The following is a 24,247-nucleotide window of genomic DNA, read 5'->3' on the forward strand; positions in this document are numbered from 1 at the left end:
AGTCAGAACGGTTTGAGCTACAAGGTATTATGACCATCTGTAAAAAGCTGACATGAGTCGTGAGAAGTTACGCGCTTCATCTACATAGATCATAGGAAATCCCAGGACTGTCTATAATACTGTAATCAGCTCACATAGTTGCTGTCGAAAACTCAACTCCATACAGTTGTCACTGACTAATTGGATATTCATTTTCCACTGAGCAAACAATTGCTGTACTTACAGGATTCTTCTAAAAAAAAAATTTTGCTTAGTAGACCTTATTTGTGTATTGACATTTGTCAATAAACCTCATGAATGCCACTGTTTATGTCATTGTTTTTTCTACTTGTAGCCCTGGTTGTCCTGAAAAGACACGGGTTAAACACTTCAATGTGAGGCTAAATAGGAGGGCAGAGCACGCAGATGAATAAAAGTAGTGAATTTCTGCTTTTTCACTGTGGGAGGCCTAGGACAAATGGAGTTAATAAGACTACAAAAAATATGTGGCTGTTAGAGGTCATAGCAGTTGGCAGGGATTGGTACATACAGCACTGTTAACTTAAAACTCAACCATAACACTGGAGACGCAATGAACTTCAACCTCATTTCCTTCCTTTTATTTGGCATTTTTCAAACGATCTCTCAAGCAATCTCTCAATGTTTCTACATTTGGATAGAATGTCCTTGTACTAAGAAGGCGTAGTTTGGTCGGGTCAGTGCCTTCTCTATGATTCAGAAATCAGTCTCATGTAAGCATGAGAACTGCATTTGACGATGAGTGATTGACAGCTGTATATGCATGTTGCCCGTTTCACCTTAAGACTCACATTTCACATATGGTATTTGCAGTGTAGATTTGGGTTGTAATATTGGGCTGGTCATAGTGTTGTGTGATACTAGTGAGACTGTTCCTACTACACTGGGATAAAGTTGATTTGAGGCATTAAGACTTCATCTATGGGGCCTGTCGTAGCTGCAGTGAGAGGGCGAAGGGGGGAGGAGGGCAGTGCAGGGTGTGGTGGAGAAGGGAGGGGAAAGGACAAGGGTCAGTGGTTTGGTTGTTATTATTGGATCTGTCGGGTGGCCCCGTACGACATGCCAGTCTGGCTCGCCCCTTTGTTGGAGCCCATCTGCAGGCCAATCACACCCTTCCCCGCCTTCAACTGGTCGTCTGTGAACTCCCTCCGGTTCTCCTGGGCTTTCCTGCAAGGGTACATGGACAATGAACTCAAAAACACACACTGGCACAGCACAGTACACACCCCAGCTCTAAACAGCCCCAGCACTGGCTGAATATACCAGCAATGCAACACCATCACTCTTCACATTCTTCTAAACTCACTTGAAGAACCAGTTGGGGTCGCCGCGGTAACTGCCGTCATCCTTGGTGACAGCCACGCTGCCGAGGGACATCAGTGTCCTCTGGACTGCAGCCAAATCCTTCCCTGTCACCACAAAATCACAGCAGGGTCTTTAAGTCCCCACACCGTAGCTACAGTACACCACATCCGCTGTTATCTGTGGCATATGTAATGCCCTGTGTTGTGATTGTTTGACGAGATGGACATGCTTTGCGAACCTTCCCAGAGATCCACGGTCTGGAACATGTCGGTCTTGATGACGCCGAAGCTCTCGGCAGCAGTTAGGAACTGTGAGATCTGCTCCATCTGTTTGAAGGCCATGCTTGAGCTGGCTATCTTCTTGATCGGCTTGTTGTCCTTATGCAGACTGTTAATGAGCTCACTCAGAACCTGGGGAATAGGAATATAAAGCCAAGAGTAAGGGTATGTTGGCAGAAAATAACCATCTGTACTGTCATATACTCTTGTGGGGTTCGATACTTGGCACATTGTTGTTTTTAAATGTACAGGTATATGATCATAATCTGATTTCCAAGGGGTTTGTTTCTCCATTCTCTTTGCTGATGACACAAATCTTTGGACTGAATAATGGTGGTTCAAATAAATGGCTAATATGAATTCTGAATGCCATTAAGTTTAAATGTATGTTTCATTCTGTGGGGCATTGGGTTGGTACTCACACATCCGTCCTTAAGCCAGTCCTGGAAGCCCAGTTTGCCAGATTCGGGCTTCCCAACTCCAGATCCACACTGGGCCACAATCCACTGCACCAAAAGCTCCTCCACCTCAGCGTCGTACTTCTTGTCAATCTTGTCCTGCACCACCCGGCTCATGCCATAAGATGGACCTTTGTTGGCCATGCCTACCTGGGGACCCTTTCCCACCGAGAGGGAGAGACAGAGTGGAGTAGAACAGATATTAAATAGAGGAAATATTGATGTGAGTGAAGGGAGTTGCTCTGTGATAGGGTTCCCCCAACTAGTGGATTTTACTTGGCCCCCTAAGTTTTCAGAGATTTTTTAAAATTAGTTTATTGTTGGACATAAAATACTAAAAACACCAGCCAAGTGATTTGAATTTAGAAAATTTGTTTCAAAGTATTCCCATGCATAATATAGAGATATACAGTATGTAATTGTAAACAAATGTAAGCAAGGTTTGAAATGATTGTTTTAGTCAAATATTATACCCATTTGGGCTTCTTGCGGTCAATTTGCAGTTTACTAATTATTTGTAATTATGTTCCGGTTCCCCGACCATCCGCTGAAGAAAAAATCCTCCTGCGGCAGAATCTAGTTGATGATCCCTGTTCTATGATGTCTGAGATCACCTTGATCTGGTATTAGACGTGAAAGTATTCCCTAGTTCAGATGACATTGTCACATTGACTATGTCTAATGTATGAGTTTCCATGTCAGTTCTACCTGAGGTGAGTATGTACCCTCATTTGCATGTCACTTGTGCTATGATCTGCTACCATAACTAATACAAAGGGACTCCTTTTTCCATTGGCCTTTGGCTGAAACAGATATTACCTTAGTTGCAAGTCAAGCCATTTCCAACAGCTCTGTGGATAAATAGGCAGATTTGCATGCGGACACATGCACACATGAGGACACTGGACAAATGGCAGATTCACTCACAAATACGCCTGCGAACACTTACACACACACACACACATATAGATGTCATGCATTTATAAAGGCGTGTAATTGAGCCGCTCCCTCACAAAGACGATTGTCTCCGAATGCACACCAGTTCAGGCCCTCTGCATTAATTACAGAACTAAATATCAGGAGCCAAAGTGCTGTACAATGGGAGCCCTAGAATCAGCAGAATCTCTCTCTCTTTTTGTGTCTCTGCCTCTCTCTCTTAAACACACTAGGCGTCACCAACACCATTGCTTGCAAAACTGTTGCTTTTGGGCCAAGCTGCCAAGTGCAAAGCCCATATCAGTGCACTCTTGTCACCTTGTTTGCCATCTTGATGTCAGGATACCACGACGTGCCTGGGGGTTAAAGGTCAAATGTTAAACGTTACCACCTGGAATTCACCTTCATCCTGATTGGACGTCATGTGGGGTCCTTCCCCAGATTGCTGTTGGATGGGGTAGCCAGTGGCAACAGTAATGTAAGATCTGGTCACTTCCTCTATGTCTCATAAGGAGACAGTTCCCTTATCTACACAAAATAGTTCCATAATGGTTCTTCGGCTGTCCCCATAGGAGAACCCTTTTTGGTTCCAGGAAGAACCTTTTTGGGTTCCATGTAGAACTCTCTGTGGAAAGCGTTCTACATTGAACCCAAAAGGGTACTACTTGGAACCACAAGGTTTTTAACCTGCAACCAGAAAGGGTTTTTCAAAGGGATCTCCTATATTTACAGCCGAAGAACCCCTTTAGATTCTAGATAACACCTTTTTTTCTAAGTGTGTATTTTCACAGTTGGAGATGATGCCCGAAACAGATTTCTCTCTCCACCCAACTACTCACACTCCACCACAAGGTCAGCGTGGACCCTTCTATGCCTAGTATTTGAACGATACGCTCAAAAAATACACGTTATGCGCCTCCACTTCCTCATTCCCATACTGACTCATCAGTTTAAGTCAGACAACACTTAAGAGAAAATGTATCGATCAGCTGCCATTAACCTAGTTTTCTGAGCCAGCAGTCATGTGTTGAACATTGACATTAAGAGCATGTATCTGTGTCACCACATTGCTTTTGATTGGGAGCCATCAACACAGCCCTGGACTGTCTGGCACTGGGTCCAGTCACACATTACTGCTGCACCACCATCCAAAGAAGTAGACCAAGGCACAGTCCTTCTAGACACTATTTGCCAACAATCCAGTCACATGATTATGAAGCCTTCAAAATACAGAAACTTGACAGGAGGTTTTTTAGAGGTTCAAGCTGCTCCGTTGTTTCATGGTACCTTAACCATGAACTCATAACCATAAAGACAATAAAAGTGCCTGATATTCCCCACATCCTCCTGCTCAGTCAGACCACGATAAGCTCCCAACCTCACCGTAACACACACTCAGTCAAACCCTCGCACTGTGCGTCATTATAGAAACATTACAGAGGAATGTGAGGAAGGTCGGGCTGCTAGCCATGTCATTACTTCTCCCTCCAGATGGTCTAGACCGATGCTTCATAAACAAGCATTTTGACCATCAGAGGTAAGACTGCTGTTCCTCCAATGTGGAAAGGCCCTTTCTTCTGTGTGCCACTGCCAGTACAGGTCACTGCCCTCCACAGAGGGGATATGGATGGTCTGAGAGGTCAGTTCACATGGGACGGGACCCTGGTTCCATTATGGTATGTATGTGTGCTTAGGAACCTACTGTACTGTTGGGTTTGGCATCAGGCCCTGTCTCTGACATCTCCAGAACAGTATGTCAGGCTGGCCTGTGGGTTGGCCTCAGTCTGGGTTGTCTCTCTCTCTGTGTGTGTGTGTGTGTGTGTGTGTGTGTGTGTGTGTGTGTGTGTGTGTGTGTGTGTGTGTGTGTGTGTGTGTGTGTGTGTGTGTGTGTTAATTACGTAGCTATGTTTCTATTTTGACCTGATTTTAGTGAGTTCTACATTTGGTAGGACATGTAGATTATGTGTTTGGAGTATTGTTGTTCAGTCTCTGAACTACATGTTGCTTCTCAACTACTGGTACTACAGTATGAAACAGTGTCCTCTTATCCTAATGAAAATATGACATCACCATCCGTTGCTCCTCTCATGTCTGTTTTACTTTCTGTGTTTCTGTCTCGCCATGGTAACACAGCTGGCTGTCTCGCCTTGATGCAGTTTGAAAGCTGTGGTCTGTGAACTGTGGCTAAAGCCATGACGTAATGCCAGCGGCGCCTCAGTGCCACTGAAACGGAGCTCAAGATAATCTTATCTCCTACTGCTGCTGGTCAGCTAGCCTCTGGGACTTTACTCCTGCTACTGCTAGGCCTACTGTACTGTAGATAACTCCACAGCTACTGAAGCTGCTGCTGTAGTTCTCCAGTGTTATCTCTGTCTCTCACAAAAACACTTCTGTCCACTCCCAGCAAACATTAGGCTGAGAAACCATATTGATTAATCGCATATGATCAATGAAAGCTGCTGTGTTTCTGTGTTACTTGTTTGCATCTTTGTCTGTGTGTGTGCGTGTCTTTCTTCTTTGGAAAGTGTGTCTGCCGTGAACTTTTGTTGGCTATTGAATTTCTAGCCAAAGCCCATGTATGGCAGTCAGTCATTTGCAAGTGAAAACTGAGCTATGCAATTGTGTCTGTTACAAGAGGAGCTGCTGTGCTGCCTATCCCAGGTCTCTACCTAGGACCAAACTGGTCAAACTGTTTCTCTATTACCTTTACATCTTTGTGACTGATTCGGATGGTTATTCTCCAGTAGAAACACCCCATCTCATACCAGAACTACATATCCCATCCCTCTCAGAACTACATATCCCATCCATCTCAGAAGGTATGCTCTAGCACCCGGTACCACATTGACCAAGACATCAACCCACGTAGATTATTAGTTTTACTATGTGTGTCTATTCACACACACCGTCACACACAGTCACACACAGGATGGAGTATGAGACACACAGACATACAGGATGGAGGATTAGAGAAACAATGAAAACATGGTTAGAGAACACAGTGCTCTGACAATGTTACTTTTCTCAAAATCGATGACATAGCTGACAGACAGCCATATGCGCCTTCTGGCTCTGTACACTCAGGATAAGGCTTCCATCGTAGGGCTGACAGACAGCCGTCTCACCAAGGTGTTCTTCTGACTGGAACCCAAAAGCAGCGACAGTAAAGAGACATACTCACTGTGTTAAAGTATGTAGCGAAGAGTCTTTCCTCTGTACAGGCGCTGGGTCAGGAGGTGTGTGTGTCCGTGTGTGTGTGACTGACTGTTTGTATACTTCTAGCTCCAGCAAAGTCCTCCCTCGGAAAAGTGCTGGCTTAAAAGGACCAGACAAGCTGAAATGACTTCACTTCTCTTAAGCCTCGTATACACCTTGTGCTAACATGTGAGTTTCATGATCTCATCAATATGATCCATCCACTATCTGATCAAGGTTTGTTGCGTCTACACAATGTATTAAAATGTGTCTGCCATCCGTCCACTGCGTCCTCATTGTGACCAGATTAACTGGTGCCTCCCAGTATGCAAATTATTTGACAGATATTCTTTCAAAATTATTTGTATGTATTTACAGAAGCCATATTTACGGAAGCCATAAGTCAAAGGTGCTACCTGTCAATTATTTTAAAGGACGTTATAAGGATTATTTAAATTATTTGGCCATCCAGATCTGTTTACACATGATTGATATCCAGACACAATGCATGTCTGACTACCTCCAGAGGTGGTCAGGAAGATCTGATCCTAACCAGATCACAATGTGTCTTTTATTCTACACGTATCTAAAAATCGGGCACAATCAGAATGTGGACAAGATCAGAACTCAGGGCGCATGTTAGCACCATTTATAAACAGGGCTTTAGCTAAGAAGGAGAGAGGAAGAGAGAGAGTAAAAAGGAAACCAGCGCCTTAAAAGGGCATGGGCTTTCTGTCTGCTCTCCTTCCATCCCTCCCTCCTTTCGTCTATTACTTTCCGTCTCTCCTCCCCTCTTTCTTGTTTTTTCTCTTTTTTGTTGTCCGTTAAAAAAGTGCATCCTTATTTGGGAAGGCCTGTTCAGTACGAAGGGAGCTCTGCCAGGAGGCTCTGGATTGGTCAGCAGGAATACTCCAAATACTTCACCACACCACTCCATCAGCAGAGTAGAGAGAGAGAGTGGAGAGAGAGAGTGGAGAGAGAGTGGAGAGAGAGAGAAAGAGAGAGTGGAGAGAGAGAGTGGAGAGAGATAGTGGAGAGAGAGAGTGAGAGTGGAGAGAGATAGTGGAGAGAGAGAGAGAGAGATTGGAGAGAGAGAGAGAGAGAGAGATTGGAGAGAGAGAGAGAGAGAGAGAGATTGGAGGAGAGAGGAGAGAGAGAGAGAGTGGGGAGAGAGAGAGAGAGAGAGAGAGAGAGAGAGAGAGAGAGTGGAGAGGAGAGAGAGAGTGGAGAGAGAGAGAGAGAGAGTGGAGAGAGAGAGAGAGGAGAGAGAGAGAGAGTGGAGAGAGAGAGAGTGGAGAGAGAGAGAGAGAGTGGAGAGAGAGAGAGTGGAGAGAGAGAGAGAGAGAGAGGAGAGGAGAGAGAGAGTGGAGAGGAGAGAGAGAGAGAGTGGAGAGAGAGAGAGTGGAGAGAGAGAGAGAGAGAGAGAGAGAAAGAGAAGGATGGAGAGATTGAGAAAAAGAGAGGCTTGAGCTAGAGGAGGAGGTGATGAATAGAGGGGGTGTTGTTAAGGGCCCATCGGGATATCAGGCCCGTGGATAGTGGCACAGACTGTTACAACAGACTTTGTCCATTTGGCCCTAAAACATCATGTTAGCACCACATCTGTTCTTTCCCCCCTTCATATTTCACAAAGTCTTTTATTGATGTCAGAAATTTGCTGAGGGAGCGAGAGAGAGGAGAGAGGGAAAATATGTGACCACAGAGATGGGAGGGCCGTGCGAGAGGAGGAGTAGTAAAGGGAGGAGGAGGAAAGGGAATCTGAGGTTGAGAGAGAGAAATAAGTGAAGACAAGAGTCATCTCACCATCAGAGCACAGCAGACCTTTTATGTCCAGGATGCTCCTCAACTGGCCTGCTGAGTTGTGTTTGGGCAAGTGTGTGTGTGTGTGTGTGTGTGTGTGTGTGTGTGTGTGTGTGTGTGTGTGTGTGTGTGTGTGTGTGGTGAGAGAGAAATGGGGGTGGGGAGGAGAGGATGTGTGGACGTTGTAGTTAGTAACACATTCCCTTCTTATTACCATCACTCCTTCTCTTGCCAGACCCCCAGTAGTGTAAACTCATTTTGCCTCACACCCAATGCCAACCATTGTTTCCTACATTAAGTCAGTTGTTGGGGTTTCTGTCTCACTGTGTCTCCTCCCATCTCACCAAGGTATCACTAGCCCATTTAAACCTGGTGCTAACATGCGCCCTTTGTTCTTTTTTTGTCCACATTCTGAATGTGCCCACATTTTTTGAGTGGTGTAGAAGATTAAACGACACATTGTGTTCTGGTTGTGATCGGATCTTCCTGACTACTTCGGGAGGTAGTCAGACACGCATTGTGTCTGGAATCTGGAAATCACTCAACTGTAAACGTACCTGGATGGTCAAACCATTTAAATAATCATTATACATCATTATATAAAATCATTGACAGGTAGCACCATTGACTTATTGCATCAGTAATTCTCTTAAAAATAAATAAGTCCATATTATTTTGAAAAAATATCTATCAAATAATTTGAAAACACAGAAGCATCAGCTAATCTGGTTACAATGTGAACACAGTAGACGGATAAGAGACACATTTTAAAATGCAATGTGTAGACGTGACAAACCTTGATCAGAAAGTGATTGAATAATATTTATCAGATCGAGAAACTCACATGTTAACGCAAAGTGTAAACAAGGCTTTTGTCTCAATGTGTCACCAAGGTATCCCTGATGTCATTGGGCTGCCCTGACCCTCTCAGGCATGCTGATGTCACAGACAGGGGATTCCATGTTGAGGACATGTGGAAGTAGGGCTTAATTGGTCGTGGCACTTCCTTATACAGTTATTACCATAGAATAATCAGGTCTTTTGTTGCATCTACTCAAACTGAAATTAGAATTGAATCCTTAGTCATTATTACACATTTAGGAATAGGCTTTAGACTTTTCCCCCGTTGCTTTTTTCCGCTCCAAGTGGTTTTTCATATAAAAAGATACCGTGCACCTGAATTTCTAGGGAACACATACCTGGAATGTGTAGGCTATATCTTTTAAAATCAGTGGAATAGTTTGAGAAAGACCAGCTGTCTCAGTAACCAGACTTAGTAAAACACAAAGACCTTCAGATATGTAAGTAAGCTTTGGACAAATTCACATTTTGTATTTATATATAAAGCCCTTTTTACATCAGCAGATGTCACAAAGTGCTTATACAGTAACCCAGCCTAAAACCCCAAAGAGCAAGCAATGCAGATGTAGAAGCACTGTGGCTAAGAAAAACTCCCTAGAAAGGCAGGAACCTAAGAAGAAACCTAGAGAGGAACCAGGCTCTGAGTGGTGGCCAGTCCTCTTCTGGCTGTGCCGGGTAGAGATTATAAGAGTACATGTCCATTAATGCCAGATCGTTCATCAAAATGTTCAAACGTTCATAGATGACCAGCAGGGTCATGTTAATAATCGGAGTGGTTGTAGAGGGTGCAACAGGTCAGCACCTCAGGAGTAAATGTCAGTTGGCTTTTCATAGCCGATCATTCAGAGGTCTAGACAGCAGTTGCAGTAGAGGGAGAAAGAGAAAGAGAAAGAGAAAGGGAAAGGGAAAGGGAAAGATAGAGAGAGAATAGCATAGCCTTGTTATTGAGAAAGGCCGCCGTAGGCAGACCTGGCTCTCAAGAGAAGACAGGCTATGTGCACACTGCCCACAAAATGAAGTGGAATCTGAGCTGCACTTCCTAACCTCCTGCCAAAGGTATGACCATATTAGAGACACATATTTCCCTCAGATTACACAGACCCACAAAGAATTTGAAAGCAAATCAAAAATTGATAAACTCCCATATCTATTGGGTGAATTACTACAGTGTGCAATCACAGCAGCAATACTTTTCCCCATGCCAATAAAGCCCCTTGAATTGAATTGAATTGAGAGAGAGAGAGAGAGAGAGAGAGAGAGAGAGAGAGAGAGAGAGAGAGAGAGAGAGAGAGAGAAAGAGAGAGAGAGAGAAAGAGAGAGAGAGACGGAGAGAGAGGGTATAAAACAGGTCCGGGACAAGGTAGAATGTGTGGTGAACAGGTCAGGGTTCCATAGCCCTAGACAGAACAGTTGAAAACTGGATCAGCAACACAACCAGGTGGACCGGGGACAGCCAGGAGTCATCAGGCCAGGTAGGCATGGTCCTAGGGCTCAGGTCCTCTGGGAGGGGACAGAGAAAGAGAGAGAGAGAGAGAGAGAGAGAGAGAGATGGGAGAATTAGAGGGAGCATGCTTAAGATCACACAGGACACCAGATAAGACAGGAGAATTTCACCAGTTAGGACAGACTGACCCTAGCCCACCGGCACATAGACTATTGCAGCATAGATACTGGAGACTGAGACGGGGTCAGAGGACACTGTGGCCACATCCTACGATACCCCTGGACAGGGCCAACGAGGCAGGATATAACCCCACCCCCTTTGTCAAATCACAGCCCCCACACCACTAGAGGGATATCAACAGACCACCAACTTACTACTCGGTTCCAAGGCTGAGTATAGCCCATGAAGATCTCCACCACACGAACCAGAGGGGGCGCAAAACCAGACAGGAAGATCAACCCACTGAAGTCGAGCATAGCGGAAAAAGGGCAAGAATAGCCCATAGGGCAGTAGCCTACTGTTTGCTGTGTGAGGCAGTTTTAATGTACAAGTACAACTCCTGGACAGGATGTTAGTCTGTATCAGGGCCTCACCCCCAATACATCTCCTTAATGTTGATTGCCAAGCAGGTCCCATTTTTAGAGTCTTTGAAATGACTCGACCAGTGATCGAACCCCCAATCTTCCAGGGTGGTAAGTAACCACACGACCACTGATAGTTACATATAAATACCTGGTTATTGCATTGTGAAAAATCCTATAAAACCTCAAAAAAATGGTATTGATCTATGATCCTTCACAAAAAAGCATAAGACGCATGACCTCTCCACTCTCTTACTCAGTGCCGCAATGAACTATATTTGAGCGCGAATGCTGTTGTAGAAGCTTACTTCTTCGTCCCAGGGCGCCCGCCTCACAATTTCCCGTGCGAATACAGGTAAACTCGACATACTGCTACGTATTGTATCTATTACCATTCAATAATCATCAATACATTATTGAAACAAGACGAATCTGTAACCGTATCCATATTATCATGCCAAAGCAGCACCCTCTCATTCACTTTAAATCCCAGTACACTGGAATAATTGCCATATCTGTTTAAACCCCCACACTCTCTTGAGACTTTAAAATGATGTGTCTATGTGCGTGCGCCTGTGCATGTGTGTGGGTGCGAGCATGTGTGTGGAAGTTTGGCATTTGTGTATGCGTGCATGCGTGCGTGCATACATCTGTGTAGGGTCATACGTTAGAGGGAGTTTACAAGAGTGAAGGAGTTTGCTTACATCCAGGCACTCACTGGTTTATAATACATTTGGATAAGCAGGGAGAGACAAAAAATGTTTACAAGGTTACACAATGACATCAGAGGACATGTACAGTATGTCATCCAATATCCCCCATAATATCTCTCTAGCTCAACATCTCTCATTGCTCTTTTTCCATTTCAGGAAATATCGTATTTGGGGTTTCATGAACCCTCTAGTGGTCAAAACGAGTCAACAGTTAAACAGTACACAGTGAGTGTATTATGTATCTGCGGTGGCTGGTAAAATTACAGTGGGGCCTATTCAATCAAAGCTGGCTTCTGTCTGACATCCTTTGAACCATTGCATTTCTGTTCAAAATGTTGTATCAGTGATCATATACTTTACACACGAACCGCCGCCCATTTGGAGTAAGAAATCATGAATGTATTTACGTGTGAATGCCTTTGTTCGCCTTGTAGTCCTGAACAGAACTACAGAGTTGATTTCCCTTCCATTCGCTCTTAAAACTGCCTCTTTGAAAATAGGCATGCCAGCCATGTTGATGATTCCCTTTGGGTGATGAGAGTAGTGTACTACAGTGATTTGAGAAATGTAGTAGAGTGGTCCCACTTAAATGAGCTTTTCTAGATACTTTACTTAGGACAGCTAATCAGCTGTACCAGAGATTGTCCGGGAGGTGAGCTTCTCGCCTCTATCTCGTGTTGATATTCAGAGTTCGAACCACTTTAAATTTGAGCTGCAGCTACACGCCTCTCTGGTCTAAATGTTAATTTCTTTACCAATCCTCTTATGCACTCTGGTCGAAAGGGACGGTTCCGTGAGGCTGACATGCTGTCTGACCTCACTCGGGGCATGGATACTTACTGTACAAAGTTTATAGGAGACAAATTATCTCTTATAGCTCCTAAAATCATATTCCTATCTTAACAAAAACATGTTAATCATATTGCATATACAACATAGAGGATGGAAACTTCGTACATGTAGCATTTATACTTTTCAAGTTACAGTATTTCCTTTGTAACATTTTTAATGACATCACAAAATAACAACCCGTATGACATTATTATTCTTTAGATCGCCTCTGACCATTCCCCACGTTTCTATGTTCAAAATATTGTTCCAGTATTCGCTTTAGAACGTGTTAGAGTTTCGGTGGGAAACGTCTGTGTAGACAAAGGATCATTCCTGTGTGAATTTGGAGAGGAATGTTCTCTCTCCTTGATTTACAGGGTGTGAGGTGTCAACCCCCCACCAGCTTCCAATCAGGCCTTCCAATCAAGTTATTGTTATGTAGCCTACTTTACATTATTTGATGTTTGTAATCACTGTGGTGGAATCCAAAACACATTTGAAAAACTCCTCCAGAGAAACAGGAGAAGCAACAACATAACAATCATACCCATCCTCACTCTTACCTGTGTCAATGGTGAAGATCACAGGCTCAAACTTTCCAATGATGTTGAAATTGAAAGAACATCATTCAAGTAATAATCCACCAGAGAGACTGAAAAGTCATCCCAATATTAGCTTGCCCAGTGAGAATTGAAATCAGAATTCACAATTTACCTACTTTCCACAGTGTACTAAGCATGACACAACAATGCTACTACAATGGCAACTACGAAGCATCACAATGTGGGCCACTTGCATTGATCTGAGCAGAGTGAGTTCTATGAATATAATTGTAAATAATTGTCTCTCGCGCAAGAACCTGGGGGACGAGGTTAGGCAGATAAAGACATATTCTTTACTGAGGTAGGCTACTGCCAATCTCAAAGGGGCTCAAACCATTTCAGCAGCACAATGGCACTGTTCACCAATGAATTGATACATCGAACTGTAACACACTCACACAGTTTGTTGATACCAATGTCATTGGTATTGTAGCCAATGCAAATATATTTTCCATTTCTCTGTTTGATCTCATTCTGATGAAGGCCAAGATGGAGGAGTACAACAAGTATTTTTAAGAGCGAGACCTGTGCTTTTCCCAAGAGCTTTGCCACCTTTCCCCCATGTAAATCCTATTCACTGAATTCAAATGTCGGCCTACAACACGTGTCTTGTTACATGCTTAACTTGCAAACTTAAGTTATTGACTACAATCATTATCCTACCGTTTTGATCAAAACTTGCAGCAAAGACACCTTGGCTGCGTTTCAAACTCAAAGTAGACAGCCCTCGGCCCTAAACCCTCAGCCATTGAATGACGTTTTACATAGTCACATCCGAGTGTACCTTAAATGTCCCTTGCCCAAGTGAGGGAGAGTGATGATCGGAGAGGCAACATCCTTGGAGGAAATCTTGAAGTTGAGCTTAAAAACAACCAACCTAAAGCTATTAATGTACCTAGTAAGCTAAAGTATCTAGCTAGCACTCCTGTCAGGTAGCTAGCTACAGTTACCGATAACTGGCTTGCTAGTTTTATAGTTTGGTCATTTATTCCAATACATTTCAGAATTGCAAAAAATATGTTTATGAATCTAGCAAAGTTTTATAGGCTCCTCACTACGAGACTAAGCCAATTTGACAGCGTTAAAATCTATATATATATATATATGTATGTATGTTTAGCAAGCTAGCTTACTTTTTTCTGACATGCTGAAAATGAAGCCTTGTGTAACGGGCGTCGTAAGGATTGGACCAAGGTGCAGCGGGAACGTGTATACTCATCTTCTTTAATAAATCAAAAGAAGGAAAAACAAACAAATCTCATATACAAAAACAACAAACGCCATAAAACAGTCCTGTCAGGTGCACATACACAAAACAGGAGACAACTACCCACAAATCCCATTACAAAAACACCCCTATACATAGGACCTTCAATCAGAAGCAATGAGGAGCAGCTGCTTCCAATTGAAGGTCAACCCCATTAACTGAACATAGAAATAGAAAGACTAGAACTAACATAGAAATACACTTATATAGAACATAGACCAAAAAATCCCGGAACACATAAAACAAACACCCCTCTTACATAAGCACATAGCCCAACAAACCCTGAACCACATAAAACAAACACCCCCTGCCACGTCCTGACCAAACTACAATAACAAATAACCCCTTTACTGGTCAGGATGTGACACCTTGTCGATTACATTTGACACTTCACAGCCACAAGAGTTTGACATGTGACCAGGGGCGGTTTTGGGGGGGCCAGGGGGGGCCAGTGCCCCTGTGACAACAATTTTGGACCCCCTTGTGGCCCCCCTAAATGTGGAGTATGAAATCATTTTTACATAACAAATTTTTGCTATCGTTCTTTTTTTACATCTGTTATTAGACAGAGGCAACGCGGAACACTAATGATTATGAACATGGTCTTTTGCCTGCTAATGCCTGCAATGCAGTGAAGAAAACGATATGACAACAATAACGTCTAATGTAACTGGCCCCTCTAACAGTACAACTGGCCCCAGCTTGCCCCCCCCAGTTGATATGGTCTAAAACGCCACTGCATATGATTACAATTTGCATTGCATTGTGGGTCATATCAACCTCGCAAGTGACCAAAGAGGGGGTAACGTTTGTGAATTGGACCTCCACTTAAGATGGCAATCAAACTGCATCCGGTTTCGACGGGGATTCTCCCGAGGGAAAGTGGATAGTGCAAGGGCTGAGGGGGTAAAAATAACGTGTTTCGACTGCAGCCCTTGCCTGAGGAAGCCTGCTCTTATCTGACTTTCGCGCGCCACAATCATTTTGCTGTCCAATCAAAGTGTTATGCATCTGTCGTCAAAATAAATGTGGGGGCGTGGTTTTTGACCAAAATTCCCAAGCAGCTGAACGCTTGCGGTCTCATATAAATTTGATCTCGCTTTTTTTTTTATTAAATAAACGGACTGGTGGCCTTTATTAAACAGGTTTCCCATTCATACATAAAAAAAATAATTGAATTGCGTTTACAAATAAGAATTTTGAAGACAAAGACCAAAAGTACATTGGGGATTGCAGTGTGATAAAACAACAGCAAATACAAGATAGGCATATTTCATTTCCAAACGGTGATCCGTATTTAGACCTACAATTCCCACATTTTCTGCAATTATTCTATTAAATCGCATTACTTTTCCAGTCTGAAATGGACACTTAAACATGCCATGATATTACAGAAATTCCCTGACTTGTGGGAACCCTGATTAAATTCTAAATAATAATGCTAACTACAACAAAATACAAGCCAATGTTAACAACACGTAGGTTAGCTAGCCTGAGAATCATTATCATCCACTTGTATGCCTATTAGGTGCTACGTACCGTTGTTATTCATTAACTCAGCATTCATTTAGAGATGAATTCATTTAGACGCTATGAGACCACGCCTGTGGAGGACCATTAAAAAAAACTATAAACAGCACAAGATGACACATGTCCTGCTTCATGTAACAAATCAGCTTTTATTTTGTTCAAAGCAATACTACTTCACAGGCAGACTGTCTGAATTTAACTGTACATGGAATATCACACACACACACACACACACACACACACACACACACACACAATACACACACTTGGACCATTATGTGTGTGTGGGTGCCATATCAGTATGTCTTTGTGCATGCATGTATATGTTTGTGTGCATTCATGCATGTACGTGTGTTTTCATGTTTGTTTGTGCATGTGTGTGTTCATGTGTGTGTAACTCTGTCCTCTACTCCTGTGTGAAGGGGTAGACCAGGTATCCGCTGAACCTGTTGTACTCCTTGGTGTTGCCACACAGACTCCTGCCGGAGAGCAGCTCCACGTACACCTGGTCGCCCTGGCGCAGAGACACCAGCACCGAATGGGTGGCGCTGTCCTCCGTGTCCTCCCGGTTGTCCTCCCACACAGAGGCCACCACTTCGTTGTTCTTTATCAGCTGCACCTTGTGGTAAAGACGCTCGCCGTCCACGCCCACGTTGGAGTAGGTCGTGAAGGAGAAGGAGTAGAGGCCGGCGCGGGGGGCGGTGAAGGTACCTGCATAGAGGACACACACCGGGAGATGGAGAGGGACTGTAAATGGGTGAGTGTGTGTATGTGTGTTTTATTTTGTGTTATGTTATTTATCCAGTAAGTATGTGGGGAAATGATGCGACAACGCAGTGTGGCGTCCTACCCAGAGCGTCATTGTATCCGTTACCCTGGTTGAGAGAGACGGCGTAGTAGCGGATTGGCACGTTGCTAGTGAAGGGCCCGAAGCAGTCGCTTCTAGATCTCATCGCCGCGGTGAACGCAATCTTATTGTTGCCTGAGTCACAGAACGAGGGAAGGAGAACAGAATAAGTTAGAAGCCTGGGACTTGAACATTAAGGATTTGACTTAATCAAACTAGGAAACAGATGTATTTTCCAGTACCTGTGACTTCCTTGATGTCGTTGTCCAATCGGGTGAGCTGCTCCCACATGTCCACCATGCGCATGAAGGTGCGGTCCTCCAGCATACTCATCTCATTGGCCACACAGCAGCAGCCCCGCTGGCTGTTGAAAGCACACTCACAGTCCCACTTCCCACAGGGCAGGGCCCCAGTCCAGCCCACTGGGGACAGTGGGGAGGATAGAGGAGGAAGGTGGGAGGGGAGGCAGAGAGTTGGGGTCAAAAGTTGTCAAAGCAGGACCAATAGTTTGACATTACATTTGATTGTTAAGATATGTTTGGGGTGGATAACATACAAAAAGAAAAGAGAAAAACTGAGGCGTCATGAGGTTTTCTGTTACCTGCTGCATCTCGCATCAGCTCTAAAGTCCCAATGGCCTTCACACTGGCACAGAGGCACAGCACCCCCCACAGGCACACAGCAGACACTGCAACAAACTTCATTATCTGTAATACATAGATAGTTACTGTTGGTCCTTCAACATACCTTCAAATTACAATGAAAAGAGACTTTTGAAAATATTTATAAGCATCGCATGGCTATGCTCTCTGCTAAGAACCAGCTGTATGAAACATAAAATATTTGTAGTTCACGCACTGGTCAAGATGACTAACTTTCACAGTCTACTCAACCCATTCAGGGTTTAGTTTTAGTTAGTTTTTTTAGAATGCCTCGTCAAGATGGTGCTCTAAAGTTCCATCAACTTCCTTCATTCCCTTACTGGTTTAGTCAACTGCAAAATGGTTGATATTCATAGGTCATTCCACCATCTTTGATCAAAACATTTAATCAATAGTTGATCTCAGTACCCAGATTTTATATTCTGCGTATAAAGCATTTTGCTAAAGCAGCCTACACCCATTCTAAAACTTTTTTTCATCTACAGTTCTTTTCCCATCGGATTGGTTTTTACATTTCAAATCAAATATTATCAACACAGTGCCTTCTTGCTTATCCAAAGCTGTCACTCATCAAAATAGACAATATAGAACTTCAGTATCATTAGCGTATTGCTTTACGTATATTCCATAACCATTGCATAGCTCCTATCTCACCAGATCTGAGAGCCTCCAGACAGTCTGAGTTTAAAGGGAGGAAAGGCAGTACTTACTGTATCGCTGGAAGAAGCCCACGTCTTGTTTCCTTGTTCTTCCAGTAGGTTGAGCAGACTTGGGAATCCTCCTAAGACTATGTAGGAGTTTAATGCAGGCGGGGTGGTGCTGCCGTGCTATTGGTTCCCTGTCTGAGGTCCCACCCTTCCGCAGGTGGATGAGAAAAGCTCCACGGCCATTCCATGTACACAAACCCCAACCCCAAAAACACAGGCTGAAGTAGGGTTCCTAACGGAGGGCACCTAGAACACATTCAATAGTCACCCATGTGACAAGTTAAAGACAATGCCATGTCAGTGCTTCTTCCTTGGGTGTGAATGAGAGGTCCTGTAAGAAGCCAGCTCATCTTTGTCGTTGTGTGAAAATTGTAGGTTTTTAATAGGACATCGGTGTCTGGTTTCCCTAAAACTCCCAGTGGATACAGTGTTTTGTGCTACTATTGAATAGATTGTTATCGAGGATTTTGAATGGCGTTTCCCAAATATACGTGGGTTTATTGCTGTCTCATTGAGAGGCATTATCAGTGGATCAGGAGACCCAGATATAGTGTCACCTGGTTCTCACACCTGGGTGTGGGCGGAGGTGATGGAGAGAGCTTCTGTTCCCCACTTATTGTTGACCATCATATACAGTATTGATTGTTGTTTTGTCAGCGTTGCTGACTGTCACATGTCCCCTGTTGAGCGACCCGGTTCTTCAGATGCTATCCATTTCCTTTGAGGCAAATCAGAGAATGGAGGTCAAAGTATTGTGTTGGTTTATGTCATTAGATAACATCATCCAACGTCGACCCTAGACAGAGAATAAACAGGGAGGTCATAGGGTCTTTCTTACAGTAGTGCTGCTGATTACTAATTACTTTTTTAAATGCACATACATACAGCATAGGTTTATATAAATGTTGTATTGTATTTCTGTGTGCAGGGTTGGGTAGGTTACTTTCTAAATGTAATCCGTTACAGTTACTAGTTGCCTGTCCAAAATTTTAATCAGTAACGTAACTTTTGGATTACCCAAACTCAGTAACGTAATCTGATTACATTTCGTTACTTTTAGATTACTTTCCTCTATTGTTTACCTTTTTGTTGGTGACACTTTGATATCTTGATAATATGCAGCTGTTCAAAGGGCAAATCTACAGATGAAACAATACCAAAACGGATGCCCCGCCTCTGTTTTGGTAAAAATCTGACAGAGCTATGGATGCAAGGACTGACCATCCATGATATAACAATTATTGTTTGAACCATGTTATGAGGCTATACAGTGTTTGTTTACATTTACAATGTTTACAAACATTGGAGTAAAACAAACTAATACTTTGGGTTCTCATGGAGTGTGACAGTTGAATTAAGTTCATGAGGCATTTATAACTTATATTCTTCAAGAATCAATGGATAAATATATATATACAGTTGAAGTAGGAAGTTTACATACACTTAGGTTGGAGTCATTAAAATTTGTTTTTCAACCACTCCACAAATTTCTTGTTAACAAACTATAGTTTTGGCAAGTCGGTTAGGACATCTACCTTGTGCATGACACGTAATTTTTCCAACAATTGTTTACAGACAGATTATTTCACTTATAATTCACTGTATCGCAATTCCAGTGGGTCAGAATTTTACATACACTAAGTTGACTGTGCCTTTAAACAGCTTGGAAAATTCCAGAAAATTACGTCATGGCTTTAGAAGCTTCTGATACGCTAATTGACATCATTTGAGTCAATTGGAGGTTTACCTGTGGATGTATTCGAGGCCTACCTTCAAACTCAGTGCCTCTTTGCTTGACATCATGGTAAAATCAAAAGAAATCAGCCAAGACCTCAGAAAAAAATTGTAGACCTCCACAAGTCTGGTTCATCCTTGGGAGCAATTTCCAAACGCCTGAAGGTACCACGTTCATCTGCACAAACAATAGTACGCAAGTATAAACACCATGGGACCACGCAGCCGCCATACCGCTCAGGAAGGAGATGCATTCTGTCTCCTAGAGATGAACGTACTTTGGTGTGAAAAGTGCAAATCAATTCCAGAACAACAGCAAAGGACCTTGTGAAGATGCTGGAGGAAACAGGTACAAAAGTATCTATATCCACAGTAAAACGAGTCCTATATCGACATAACCTGAAAGGCCGCTCAGCAAGGAAGAAGCCACTGCTCCAAAACCACCATAAAAAAGCCAGACTACGGTTTGCAACTGCCCATGGGGACAAATATCATACTTTTTGAGGAAATGTCCTCTGATCTGATGAAACAAAAATAGAACTGTTTGGCCGTAATGACCATCGTTATGTTTGGAGGAAAAAGGGGGAAGCTTGCAAGCCGAAGAACACCATCCCAACCGTGAAGCACTGGGGTGGCAGCATCATGTTGTGGGGGTGCTTTGCTGCAGGAGGGACTGGTGCACTTCACAAAATAGATGGCATCATGAGGTAGGAAAATGATGTGGATATATTGAAGCAACATCTCAAGACATCAGTCAGGAAGTTAAAGCTTGTTTGCAAATGGGTCTTCCAAATGGACAATGAACCCAAGCATAATTCCAATGTTGTGGCAAAATGGCTTAAGGACAACAAAGTCAAGGTATTGGAGTGGCCATCACAAAGCCCTGACCTCAACCCTATAGAAAATTTGTGGGCAGAACTGAAAAAGTGTGTGCGAGCAAGGAGGCCTACAAACCTGACCCAGTTACACCAGCTGTCAGGAGGAATGGGCCAAAATTCACCCAACTTATTGTGGGAAGCTTGTGGAAGGCTTCCCGAAACGTTTGACCCAAGTTAAACCATTTAAAGGCAATGCTACCAAATACTAATTGAGTGTATGTAAACTTCTGACCCACTGGGAATGTGATGAAAGAAATAAAAGCTGAAATAAATCATCCTCTCTACTATTATTCTGACATTTCACATTCTTAAAATAAAGTGGTGATCCAAACTGACCAAAGACAGGACATTTTTACTGGGATTAAATGTCAGGAATTGTGAAAAACAAAAAAATTGTGAGTTTAAATGTATTTGTCTAAGGTGTATGTAAACTTCCGACTTCAACTGTGTATATATATATATATATATAAGTCCAAAAATTGATGTAGCAACTACAGAACGTCCCTTTAAGTATATCAAAAGTGTGCGGGTTTGAGCATGTGTCCATTAGGCCTATGGATGTATTTATTTTTATCAGCATGAATTAGATTGACCAATAAAAGCCCCAGTTTTATTCCATAGGCTGGGATCCGCACTATGCAGCTGTTGCAAGCGCATTTTTCACAGGCTGTCCACTGGTTTAAAAAATTATTATTGATAGGCAGCTTAAACTTCTTGAACTCAACCATTATTGGGTTCAAATACACATTTACATTTGTGAACAGCCGTCCACAACAACCACAATCTGTGAGGCGCAAATAGCTAAATGAGAGAGCAGCAGTGTGATTCACATCAATGCGCTATGTAGATATCAATAATAAGTGATATCCTAAAGAGGGACAACATCTGCGTTAATGCGTTTACAATATACAAATAAGGCTTTCCTTTTTGTAAGATCTCCCAAACCCCTAGCATTCAGACTAACGATATTGAGTGAGTTGAAAACGAACTCCTGCATTAAAAAAAGAAAGAACACAAACTAGATAACAGAAGTAGTAACGTGAACAATAAAACAAACAGTGAACCCTGAGAGGATTACTCCGACGGAAAACTACGCTCAGCTGAGGTAGCGGTGGTTAACAGTATAACAAATCTCTTTTTTTTCTCCTTTTTTAAGTTGGCAAGTGTTCATAAATTGTAGTTCGCACTGTACATTAACTCGTGGCAGTACATTAAATGTACTCTTGGCAGTACTCACAGTTCCAGTATGGTTAATGTCAACATAGTTACCCAGTAATCATTCTTCCTTCGATAAACACGGCCCTTGAACCCAGCCTTCTTTCCCTCTTGTCGTGCCTTCTGTATAAGAGGCCACAGTTTCTCCCTGGCAGTCTGATCCTGCGCTATCAGAGCCTCTTTGATGCGGAACTTCTTCTCGTCCAGAAACTTGTTCCCCTTGGCCATTTTCCAGATGATGCCCCTATAATGGCGCATCGTTAAGCGCAAGATGACATTGCGAGGGCGTCCATCAGATCTTCGTTCCCCAAGTCGATGTACCACGTCGATCTTTTTTTAAGAGACAAAGACCAGGTGGCCCATGCCCTTAATGCTATCACTGCATTCTCTATTGCATCAGGATTAAAACGGAATGTTTCTAAATGTGAAATCTTTCGTTTATATAACTCTGACGATAAAGACAGAAAATATTCATGTAAAGGACTGTGTTAAATATTTAGGAATACATCTGTCATAAAAAAAACACTTAGTCAGACAGCATATTAATTTCTATTCCTAAAATTAAGAAAACAAAAAATATATTGAATAATTTGCTACAAAGAGATCTTTCTATACTTGGGAGAGTACTTCTGTCCAAAGCAGAGGGACTGTCTCGCTTTGTGTACCCCTCATTATCTTTATTTGTAAATCCTGCTACTTGTAAAGAGATCAACAAGACCTTTCTTGACTTCATCTGGAAAAATAAGTCTCACAAACTAAAAGAGTCAGTCCTCTCAAATAAAAGAGCTGAAGGAGGTCTGGAAGTGTTGGATTTTGTTGACATAAATAACACTTTCAAGATCAACTGGTTGAAAAGATGTTTGATCAATACTGATGCAATATGGTATTTCATTCCAAATAATGGGTTTAATAAGTTGGGAGGTCTTACATTTTTACTGAACTGTAGTTATATTCCTGAAAGATTACCCGCAAAATTGGCTAGGTTTCACCAACAAGTTTTAATGTCTTTGCAAATATATTTGATGCACAATTTACGCCACATAAAGCTATTTTGTGGAATAATTCAGACATAACTGTAAGGAATTAGTCATTGTTCTACCCCAGCTGGCATGAGAGGAATATTGACTTTGTTCTTTATGCTTTTGACAACAGGGGTAATATTCTTGCATATGAACAATTTATAACATTGAATAAGATTCCAATACCTTTCAGAGAGTTTATTTCTGTGATCAAAGCCGTTCCCAGTGGTCTAACTACACTAATGAAAACTCATCTTAGCTTTGGTAATGATCACAAAGTTTATCCAGAACTCAGATTGGAAGGCGTGGGCTTACTTGAGAAATCTTGTTGTAATAAATATACAAGATAAATTCTTCATTCACAAAACCAATTTAAGCCTTGAGTAAAAACAATTCTGGAACATGTTTTTTTTTTTCACCTTCATTTAACTAGGCAAGTCAGTTAAGAACAAATTCTTATTTTCAATGACGGCCTAGGAAGAGTGCCTGTTCAGGGGCAGAAAGACAGATTTTTACCTTTTCAGCTCAGCGATTCGATCTTGCAACCTTTCGGTTACTAGTCCAACGCGCTAACCACGAGGTTACCTGCCGTCCCTATTCCTGACATTGTCTCTAAATAACCTTGGTTAAGGCCTTACAAATATTGTATACCAAACTAATTTAAGGAAGTGCACTTTAAAATTCTACATAAGATATATCCATGTAAATTCTATGTTGTCCAAATTTGTGGCTATTGATGTCTGCGTTTTTTGTGAAAAATAATCTGACTCGCTTGTTCTTTGAATGTAAATTTGTGTCAGAATTTTGGGAAAACCTTGCAGAATACTAATTTACCATTATGAACACTACCCATGTTTTTGACATGAAGGATATAATATGTTACTATTGCAATGATAACAAGACCATTGAACAAGACCATTGAAATGATTGTGATTTTTAAAATTCTTGTTGCCAAATACTTTATACACAAACAAAAATTCCAGAATTATATACCAAAGTTACATATATTTTTGATTGAATTTAATTATCTTATTAAGACATTATCCCTAGTGAATAACAACACGAATATCGTCTTCCTGAATCATTATAATGAGATTTTTTTTCAGAGTGAATACAATTGCATGAGAATTGTTTATTTTTGTATTATTTTATTGATCTTTTTGTATGTTTTAGTATTTTATTGTTAATACTTGTGTTTTCTTTTGTTAGACATGTTTGATGTAGCAATGTAAGTTGTTGATTTTTGTATTATGAATAAAAATGTATTTAAAAATGAATAAAAAATAAAAATATACAAAAATAAGTGATATCCGTATCGCCGTAGACTACTCCACTGCTGTCATCCTTACCTCCAAGCGTTTATTCA

The 24,247-nt window shown here is 42.2% G+C and overlaps 2 protein-coding genes across 3 annotated transcripts; both read right to left on the minus strand.

Annotated features, from left to right (window-relative positions):
- Positions 1-572: 572 nt before the first annotated feature.
- On the minus strand, positions 573-6,328 carry LOC115206087 (transgelin). Of its 2 annotated transcripts, XM_029772670.1 has the most exons (6): positions 6,177-6,323; positions 3,314-3,351; positions 2,024-2,218; positions 1,562-1,733; positions 1,325-1,427; positions 573-1,185 (listed from the first exon to the last, which is right to left on the minus strand). In XM_029772670.1, exons 2-6 carry the CDS (start codon positions 3,323-3,325, stop codon positions 1,047-1,049), a joined length of 621 nt encoding a protein of 206 aa, XP_029628530.1. In that variant the 5' UTR covers positions 3,326-3,351; positions 6,177-6,323; the 3' UTR covers positions 573-1,046. The 2 variants fall into 2 exon arrangements, with proteins under 2 accessions (XP_029628530.1, XP_029628531.1); XM_029772671.1 differs by lacking the exon at positions 3,314-3,351 and having other exon boundaries at positions 6,177-6,328.
- Positions 6,329-15,945: 9,617 nt separating this feature from the next.
- Positions 15,946-18,137, minus strand: cbln18 (cerebellin 18). Its single transcript, XM_029770502.1, has 5 exons — positions 18,039-18,137; positions 17,268-17,373; positions 16,909-17,088; positions 16,670-16,801; positions 15,946-16,530 (listed from the first exon to the last, which is right to left on the minus strand). Exons 2-5 carry the CDS (start codon positions 17,368-17,370, stop codon positions 16,226-16,228), a joined length of 720 nt encoding a protein of 239 aa, XP_029626362.1. The 5' UTR covers positions 17,371-17,373; positions 18,039-18,137; the 3' UTR covers positions 15,946-16,225.
- Positions 18,138-24,247: the final 6,110 nt, after the last annotated feature.

This window comes from Salmo trutta, chromosome 13, assembly GCF_901001165.1.
Source record: "Salmo trutta chromosome 13, fSalTru1.1, whole genome shotgun sequence".
Lineage (NCBI taxonomy): Eukaryota > Metazoa > Chordata > Actinopteri > Salmoniformes > Salmonidae > Salmo > Salmo trutta.

Excerpts from the sequence above, each read along its gene's own strand:
- LOC115206087 (XM_029772670.1), bottom strand. Across the intron at positions 1,734-2,023 it reads ACTGGCTTAAGGACGGATGT|GTTCTGAGTGAGCTCATTAA; the intron begins GTGAGTACCAAC and ends CCTATTCCCCAG. Across the intron at positions 1,428-1,561 it reads GACCGTGGATCTCTGGGAAG|GGAAGGATTTGGCTGCAGTC; the intron begins GTTCGCAAAGCA and ends TTGTGGTGACAG.
- cbln18 (XM_029770502.1), bottom strand. The coding sequence starts at position 17,370 with ATGAAGTTTGTTGCAGTGTCTGCTGTGTGCCTGTGGGGGGTGCTGTGC. Across the intron at positions 17,089-17,267 it reads GCTGATGCGAGATGCAGCAG|TGGGCTGGACTGGGGCCCTG; the intron begins GTAACAGAAAAC and ends CACTGTCCCCAG. Across the intron at positions 16,531-16,669 it reads CGGATACAATGACGCTCTGG|GTACCTTCACCGCCCCCCGC; the intron begins GTAGGACGCCAC and ends TCCTCTATGCAG.